At 66.1% G+C, this 8,338-nt stretch overlaps 1 protein-coding gene across 2 annotated transcripts; it reads right to left on the bottom strand.

Annotated features, from left to right (window-relative positions):
- Nucleotides 1–74: 74 nt before the first annotated feature.
- Nucleotides 75–8,218, bottom strand: LOC125628036 (extracellular matrix protein 2). Of its 2 annotated transcripts, XM_075122330.1 has the most exons (9): nucleotides 7,919–8,218; nucleotides 7,373–7,630; nucleotides 5,952–6,173; nucleotides 4,363–4,478; nucleotides 3,948–4,080; nucleotides 2,703–2,860; nucleotides 2,190–2,329; nucleotides 1,741–2,067; nucleotides 75–1,258 (listed from the first exon to the last, which is right to left on the bottom strand). In XM_075122330.1, exons 1-9 carry the CDS (start codon nucleotides 8,130–8,132, stop codon nucleotides 1,087–1,089), a joined length of 1,740 nt encoding a protein of 579 aa, XP_074978431.1. In that variant the 5' UTR covers nucleotides 8,133–8,218; the 3' UTR covers nucleotides 75–1,086. The 2 variants fall into 2 exon arrangements, with proteins under 2 accessions (XP_074978431.1, XP_074978432.1); XM_075122331.1 differs by lacking the exons at nucleotides 7,373–7,630; nucleotides 7,919–8,218 and adding an exon at nucleotides 6,525–7,313 and having other exon boundaries at nucleotides 3,948–4,095.
- Nucleotides 8,219–8,338: the final 120 nt, after the last annotated feature.

The raw sequence follows: 8,338 nt of genomic DNA, 5'->3' as shown, positions 1-8,338 counted from the left end.
CGCTCAGGCGGGGCTCCTGGGGAAGCCAGAGGGTCCTGCCCCCCAACTTCGCAGTCAGACGTGACTCTCAGCCAGCCAGTAAAACAGAAGGTTTATTAGACGACAGGAACATGGTGTAAAACAGAGCTTGCAGGTGCAGAGAACGGGACCCCTCAGCTGGGTCCATTTTGGGGGGCAGTGAGCCAGACAACCCCGTCTGCCCTTCACTCCATGTCCCAGCCAGCCCCAAACTGAAAACCCCCTCCAGCCCCTCCTCCTCTGGGCTTTGTCCCTTTCCCGGGCCACGTGGTCACCTGATTCCTTTGTTCTCCAACCCTTCAGCTCTCACCTTGCAGGGGGGAAGGGCCCAGGCCATCAGGTGCCAGGAAACAGGGTGTCGGCCATTCTCTGTGTCCAGACTCCTGCACACACCTGCCCTCTAGGGCTCTGCAATGATCATAGACCCTTACCCCACCCCCTAGATACTTAAGAACTGCCTAGGGGAAACTGAGGCACCCCCACACTATTCAGAGGAAACATTAAGAACAGTCCCACTTCGTCACAAGAGGTGCAGGGAGGGACGGACAGCTGGACATAGGGGCATGGATGGGGCAGCAGACGCTCAGCCAGCTCACTGAGCACGGCCTTGTGGGGGCCCCCCAGCCCCAGGGTCCCGGCGCCCCTAGGCCACCGGGGGCGGCCCCAGGCTGCGACAGGCCCCGGATCCCGACCCCCCTAGGCCTGGCCGCGCTGCGGGGACGGCCCCAGGCTGCGACAGGCCCCGGGTCCCGGCGCCCCTAGGCCTGGCCGCGCTGCGGGGCTGGCCCAAGGCTGCGACAGGCCCCGGGTCCCGACCCCCCTAGGCCTGGCCGCGCTGCGGGGCTGGCCCCAGGCTGCGACAGGCCCCGGGTCCCGACCCCCCTAGGCCTGGCCGCGCTGTGGGGCTGGCCCCAGGCTGCGACAGGCCCCGGGTCCCGACCCCCCTAGGCCTGGCCGCGCTGCGGGGCTGGCCCCAGGCTGCGACAGGCCCCGGGTCCCGACCCCCCTAGGCCTGGCCGCGCTGCGGGGCTGGCCCCAGGCTGCGACAGGCCCCGGGTCCCGACCCCCCTAGGCCTGGCCGCGCTGCGGGTGCAGCACCACGCTGTGGTAGGCCCGGATGCAGGAGAAGGCCGTGGGCGGGATGCGCCGCAGGTCGATCAGGTTCTGCTCCAGGCGCATGGAGACCAGGCTGGAGTCCTCGGCCACCCGCGTGTCGCACACCGAGTTCAGCGGGACCTGCCTGCGGGGAAACGGGGTGAGTGGGGTGGGGGGGAAGCCCAGATGCCTGGGTTCTCTCCCTGCCTCTGGGGGCCCAGTGGGGTGGGGGGGAAGCCCGGATGCCTGGGTTCTCTCCCCGGCTCTGGGGGCCCAGTGGGGTGGGGGGGAAGCCCGGACGCCTGGGTTCTCTCCCTGGCTCTGCGGGCCGAGTGGGAAGCCCAGACGCCTGGGTTCTCTCCCCGGCTCTGGGGGCCCAGTGGGGTGGGGGGGAAGCCCGGACGCCTGGGTTCTCTCCCTGGCTCTGCGGGCTGAGTGGGAAGCCCGGACGCCTGGGTTCTCTCCCTGGCTCTGGGGGCCCAGTGGGGATGGTGGGAGCCCAGACGCCTGGGTTCTCTCCCCGGCTCTGCGGGCCGAGTGGGAAGCCCGGACGCCTGGGTTCTCTCCCTGGCTCTGGGGGCCCAGTGGGGATGGTGGGAGCCCGGACGCCAGGGTTCCCTGCCCTACCTGATGAGGTTGTGGCTCAGCCGCAGGACCTGCAGCCCCTTGAGGCCCAGCAGCCCCCGGGGCACGGCCTGCAGCTGGTTGTGGTCCAGCAGCAGCTCGGCCAGGGACCGGCCCAGCCCGGCGAAGGAGGTGGCGTGGACGCCCTCGGCCCGCAGGCGGTTGTGGGACAGGCGGAGGAACTCCAGCCCTGGGCGCAGGTGAGCGAAGACGTAGCCCGGGACGCGCTCGATGCGGTTGTGGTGCAGGGTCAGCTGGCGCAGCCGGCGCGGCAGGAAGGACGGCACGTGCACCAGCCGGTTGTAGGAGAGGTCCAGGGACTCCAGCTTCCTGCAGGGGTGGAGGGATGGGGTTGGGACGCCTGGGTCCTCTCCCTGGCTCTGGGAGGGGAGCGGGGGCTGGTGGGTTAGACCCAGGACACCTGGGTTGTCCGGCACCGCAGGGTGACTCACGGCAGGTCAATCCAGGCCCGCGGCGCAATCCGATCCTCCTGGAGCTTGTTGTTGCTCAGAACCAGGACGCTGAGGTTCAGGGTCTTGTTGAGCAGCCCCTCCCGCACCTCCTCTATGTGATTGGAGTCAAGATGCAGCTCCTGGGGAAAGCTTGAGATTACAGCCCCCCACAGAGATCCCTTCCCCTTAACTCTGCCCATCAGAAACCCCCAGCACCTTCGCCTTAACTCTGCCCGCCAGAAACCCCCAGCATCTTCACCTTAACTCTCCCCCACAGTGACCTCCAGCACCTTCATCTTAACTCTGCCCCTCAGAAACCCCCTGCAGCTTCACCTTTACTCTGCCTCAAAGAGGTCCAACAAGTACCTTAAATCCACCCCAGAGAGACCCCATCCAGTCATCTTAACACTCCCCATAGACACTCTAACACCTTGACTTTAACTCTGCCCCAGAGAGCCCCCCCAGCACTTGAAGGCTGCCCCATGGAGACACGGGCGGGGGGCCGGGGCTGACCTGCAGGGAGGGGGGCAGGCCCGAGGGGATGGCCCGGAACCGGTTCCGATCCAGCCGCAGATAGATGAGGCTGCGCAAAGGTTTGAAGGAGGTTGGGATCACGTTCCCGTCATGCAACTCATCCCCTTCCAGCTCCAGGGTCAACAGCTTATAGAGCCCTGCCAAGAGATGGGGGGCCTCGGGGTAAACCCCAGAACACCCCTGCCCGAACTGGGGGAAAACCCAGGAGTCCTGGCCCCCCGTCCCCCTGCTCTGACCACCAGACCCCGCTCCCCTCTCAGACCCGCGGAGAGAACCCAGGAGCCCTGGTGTGACAAAGTGGGACTGTTCTTAATGTTTTCTCTGAATCCTGTAGGGGTTCCTCAGTTTCCCCTAGGCATTTCGTAAGTCTCTAGGGGGTGGGATAAGGCGGGGGTGTAATTGTTGCAGAGCAAAGGGCCAGGGTTCATAAATGGCGACACTCTGTCTCCTGGCCACTGATGGCCTGGGCCCTTCCCCCTGCCAGGTGAGGGCTAAAGGGCTGGAGAACAAAGGGATCCGGTGACCTCCTGGCCCGGGAAAGGGACAAAGCCCAGAGCGGGGGGGGGGGGGGGGGGGGGGGGGGGGGCTGGAGGGAGTTTCAGTTTGGGGCTGGCTGGGACATGGAGTGAAGTGCAGACGTGGTTGTCTGGCTCACTGCCCCCCAAAATGGACCCAGCTGAGGGGTCCAGTTCTCTGCACCTACAAGCTCTGTGTAAGACCCTGTTCCTGTCGTCTAATAAACCTCTGTTTTACTGGTGGCTGAGAGTCCCGTCTGACTGCGGAGTTGGGGGGCAGGACCCTCTGGCTTCCCCAGGACCCCGCCTGAGCGGACTCGCTGGGGGAAGCGCACGGAGGGGCAGAGGAGGCTGGAGGCTCCGGGGTCAGACCCAGGAAGGTGGAGCCGGGGGAGCTGTGTGTCCTGCAGACAGGCTGCTCCCCGAGAGGAGACTCCCCCAGAGTCCTGCCCGGCTTCGTGGGGAGCAGGTCAGAGCATCGCCTGGGGACCCCGTGACACCTGGCTCCCCGCCCAGCCGCTCTGACCACCAGACCCCGCTCCCATCCCAGAACGGGGGAGAGAATCCAGGCGTCCTGGCCCCCCGCCCCTTGCTCTAACCCACCAGCCCTGCTCCCCTCCCGGAGCTGGGGAGAGAACCCAGGAATTAGCTCATTACCGGGCGAGGGGTCCCCAGATGACCAGCCCCTGCCCCCAGGGGCCTGTCTCACCTCGAAAGCTGTCACTCTGCAGTCTCTCGAGCCCATTGTCGTTCACTTTTAGCTCCAGCAGGGACGGGGGCAGGGATGGGATCCTCGTGAGCCGGTTCCCATCTAGATTCAGCCGCTTCAACTTGGTCAGGTTCTGGGGGGGGAGAAACTGTATGGGGAGGGTCTGGTGGTCAGAGCAGGGGGTGCTGGGAGCCAGGACTCCTGGATTCTCTCCCCGGCTCTGGGAGGGGAGTGGGGGTCTGGTGGTTAGAGCAGAGGGGGCAGGGAGCCAGGACTCCTGGGTTCTCTCCCTGGCTCTGGGAGGGGAGGGGTCTGGTGGTTAGAGCCAGGGGAGCCTGGGAGCCACCTGGGTTCTCTTCCCAGGGTACTCTATGGGTGAGAACCCATCGGGAGTGGCAGGGCCGGGTTCACCCACCTGGAAGGCCTTGGGGTGCAGGCCCCCGGAGTCCAGCTGGTTCTTGCTGAGATCCACCCACTCCAGGTTGGGGAGCCCCGCAAAGACCCCGCGCGGCAGCCGGGAGATCTCGTTGTCTGGGGGATGCGGACAGGCAATTAGCACCTTTCCTGGCTGGCTTCTTGCCTGGCCCCGGAGCTGGGGGGTGTCTGGGGATGGAGCCCGGATCCCATGGCCAGGCAGGAGTGTTGTAATCATCGGGCCTGACCCCCGTCCGGCAGGCCAGAGATCGGCCTCCCGTGAGCCCTAGCACACGTCAGCTGGAGACCCGCCTGCGCCCCTCGAGGAACTGGCCAAGGTGAATGTGCCTCACTGTTAAAAATGGACCCGTCATCCCTGGCCCCAGCCCTGGCCCTGGCCCCTCATCCCCAGCCCTTCGTCTCCAGCCCTGGGGGACGGATGGACGGGTTCATGGGGGGGTGATGGATGGTTGGACAGACGGACGGGGCACGTGGCTGGGGACAGATGGACAGGTTCATGGGGGGATGATGGATGGATGGATGGACGGATGGGGGACATGGCTGGGGACAGACAGATGGGTTCTTGGGAGGGTGATGGTGTGATGAAGTGGGACTGTTCTTAATGTTTTCTCTGAATATTGTGGGGGTGCCTCAGTTTCCCCTAGGCAGTTCTTAAGTCTCTAGGGGGTGGGGGAAGGGGGAAGGATCGTTGCAGAGCCCTAGAGGGCAGGTGTGTGGAGGGGTCTGGACACAGAGAATGGCCGACACCCTGTTTCCTGGCCACTTGATGGCCTGGGCCCTTCCCCCTGCCAGGTGACAGCTAAAGGGTTGGAGAACAAAGGGATCCAGTGACCTCCTGGCCCGGAAAGGGACAAAGCCTTGGTGGGGGGGGGGAGGGTGAGTCATTTTGGGGCTGGCTGGGACATGGAGTGAAGGGCAGACGGGGTGTCTGGCTCACTGCCCCCCAGAATGGACCCAGCTGAGGGGTCTCGTTCTCTGCACCTACAAGCTCTGTGTTAGACCCTGTTCCTGTCGTCCAATAAACTTTCTGTTTCCCCGGCTGGCTGAGAGTCCCGTCTGGCTGCGGAGTTGGGGGGCAGGACCCTCTGGCCCCCTCAGGACCCCGCCTGGGCGGACTGGCTGTGGGAAGCGCCCGGAGGGGCAGAGGAGGCTGGAGGCTCCGGGGTCAGACCCAGGAAGGGGGAAGCCGGGGGAGCTGTGTGTCCTGCAGACAGGCTGCTCCCCGAGAGGAGACTCCCCCAGAGCCCTGCCCGGCTTCATGGGGAGCAGGTCAGAGCATCGCCCGGGGACTCTGTGACAGATGGATGGATGGACGGATCGGGGACGTGGCTGGAGACGGATGGACGGGTTCCTGGGGGGGTGATGGGTGGACGGACGGATAGGGGACATGGGGTGATGGATGGAAGGGGGACGTGGCTGGGGATGAATGGAGGGGGGACAGATATGGGTGGGGGGATGGAGGGAGGGGCGGTATGAGTGTACAGTGGATGGACTGGCTCTGCCCCCCATACCCGGCTGCTCCCCCACTGCCCGGCCGCCCAGTCCCCCCCCCGGCCGCGGTGTTCTCACCTGCCAGGTAAAGCATTTTTAGCCCGGCGTCGCTCAGTGCCGGCACCTGCTTCATGTGGACGTTTCCGCAGGCGATGGCCGAGTCGGAGAGGAGGCAGGCGGTGGGCAGCGAGGGCATGATGGGTCCCCCCTCGGGCCGCGCGCCCGGCCGTGCTCTGCCCGCCTCCAGCCGGGTGGCATTGCTCCGCCGGGGGGGTGGTTCCTTCCCCAGCACCTGCTGCCCTGCGGAGCAAGACAGAGGGTCATCCATGGGGAAGGGACCCCTGAGAGGGGGGCACCCTAGGGGACAGGATCGCCGGAGAGGGGGCACCCTGGGCAGAGCTGATTTTTGGGGTTCTGGCACTTCCAAAAAGCGTTTTTAAAATATCATTTTGGCCCAAATCCAAAAATGGGGGGGAACGTCGGCAAACGGTGAAACGCCAGACTGGGCGAGGGGGGACGGCTGAGGTCCATGCGTCAGGCGCCGGGGCGGGGGGCCGGACTGGCCCCTGGCGAAGGAAATTCTGGCTCCTGGAAGGAAGAGAGAAGGCAGGTGCGAGGGACCGGGCCAGGAGCTGCTTCCCGGCTATTTACCTGGCGTCTTCGGCCACGCCACGTGGCTGGCGCGCGTTTGAACCGTTATAAAGCTTCTGCTTATCTGCCCCCCCTTGCCTGGCACCCTCCTTTTCTCCCCACAAAAGCTGAAATCGATAAAGGTGCAGAAGAACCAGCAGCGAGCTCCGAAGGATAAAGCAGGACAAAGCCGCCCGGGCCCGGCTCGCTGACTTTCTCTTCGTTTTCATCCATTTGAATGATCTCCTTTGTGCAAACTGATGAGGGCAGGGCGGGGGTGTCACAATCCCGTGTCGAGACCCCCCGCGTCGTCTCGCTTTGCCTGGCTGGCCAGTTCCACGCTCAGCGTTGCTGGTTTACGTCTCCCCTCAGTGGTCACCAACACACACCAGACCCTTCCCGGCCCGGCTCCGGGACACCGGCCCACGGGCCCCACTCGGCAAACCCGCGCTCTCCCCCCGGCAAGCTGGCACCACCGCTACGCAGGGGGCCGGCCAGAAGTTACACCAGGCGTTCTGGGGGGTTGCAAGCCACCCCTTTGTAACACGAACGCAGGAGCCGCACTGAGGGCGGACACCAGCGGGGCCGGGGCCGGGGCCGAGGGGGGCAGTGGTTAGCGGGCCCAGCCCGCCGGCAGCTCCGGTTCTCTCTCCCACTCGAATGGTGCCAGCCAGCAGTGGGGGGGTTTGAACCTGGGTCGCCCGCACCCCAGCCGAGAGCCCTAAGCGCCAGGCAGGAGGCGGCTGCAGGCGGCCTGGGCCTGCTGGGCGAGGGGCACTGGGGTAGTGGGAGCCCACAGCAGGGGACGTTCTGGGTAGTAGGGACCAGATCCCCCCCAGATGCCGGCCTTCCTCCCCGCTTCCCCCCACCTTTCCCAGCTCTCCTGGAGACCCCGGCGTCCTGGGCTGTGCCAACACTGTGTCTGCTGTTCCTGGCAGTGGCAGGGGGCTCCGACCTGGCCTTGGCACCCGGTGCCTTCCCGGCAGCTCTGGGGGGCCCCGTCTCCTCGCCAGGCAGGGACCCCCTCCGGGTCCCCAGGACCTTGGCCCCGTCCTGCCGCGCCTCCTGGGCCGCTTTCCCTCGCTCGGGCGCCCCGCGGCGTCCCTCCGCCTTCCTCCGGCTGGGGCCTGGAGAGGGGAGGGGGTCAGCGAGGGAGGGGGAACAGAGGTGGCTGGGGGGGGCGTTGAGCCCTTCAGGCCTCCCCTCGCTCCAAGGGGTGAGATACAGAATAGGGCAGGGACAGCTGCCTGCCCCCCTCCAACCCTTCCCGTCCGCCTGCCCCCCTCCCCGTCCTCCTGCCCCCCTCCGTCCCTCCCCATCCCCACTCCTGCCACACACCCTCTTCTATCCCTCCATCTACCCCCACCCCTTCTCTCTGCTTCCCTAACCCCCCATCTACCCACCCTCAGACTCACCCTCCGTGGGGCTCAGTTGTGGGGCTGGATCCTGGGCACTCAGCTGCTCTGGGGAGCCGCCTATGAGGGCTGGGTCCTCGGTGAGGGGAGCAGATGGGGAGCTGTGGTTTTTGGGGCCCAGAGCAGATGGGGGGCTCAGCACCTTGGGGGCCCCCCTCCTGGCACCCTCGAGCTGAACCCACAGGAAGAGGGCCAGCAACAGCACCAGTTTCATGGCTGCAGCCAGCCAACTCCCCTGCCAGCAGCCGACTGCCGGATGGCCCAGCCCGGGGGCCCGCCCCCCATGCTCCCCCCTTGGCCACACACCTTAGCCCATAAGCAAACACCCCCCCCAAGCCGGATCGCCCCACTGCTGGTGTAAATCGGCCTTGACTCCTCCCCAGGCCCAGCTGCCATGGGCGCTGCAGGCTGGCAGGGATC

Source organism: Caretta caretta, chromosome 23 (assembly GCF_965140235.1).
Source record: "Caretta caretta isolate rCarCar2 chromosome 23, rCarCar1.hap1, whole genome shotgun sequence".
NCBI lineage: Eukaryota > Metazoa > Chordata > Testudines > Cheloniidae > Caretta > Caretta caretta.
This window is presented reverse-complemented; position numbering and strand designations above follow the sequence as displayed.

What these genes read in the sequence shown, in the direction of transcription:
- LOC125628036 (XM_075122330.1), bottom strand. Translation starts at nt 8,132, where the DNA reads ATGAAACTGGTGCTGTTGCTGGCCCTCTTCCTGTGGGTTCAGCTCGAG. An exon ending in GCCTGCCCCCCTCCCTGCAG is followed by an intron (nt 2,330 to 2,702) that starts GTCAGCCCCGGC and finishes AGCTTTCCCCAG; the next exon opens with GAGCTGCATCTTGACTCCAA. An exon ending in CGGGCCTGGATTGACCTGCC is followed by an intron (nt 2,068 to 2,189) that starts GTGAGTCACCCT and finishes CCACCCCTGCAG; the next exon opens with GAAGCTGGAGTCCCTGGACC.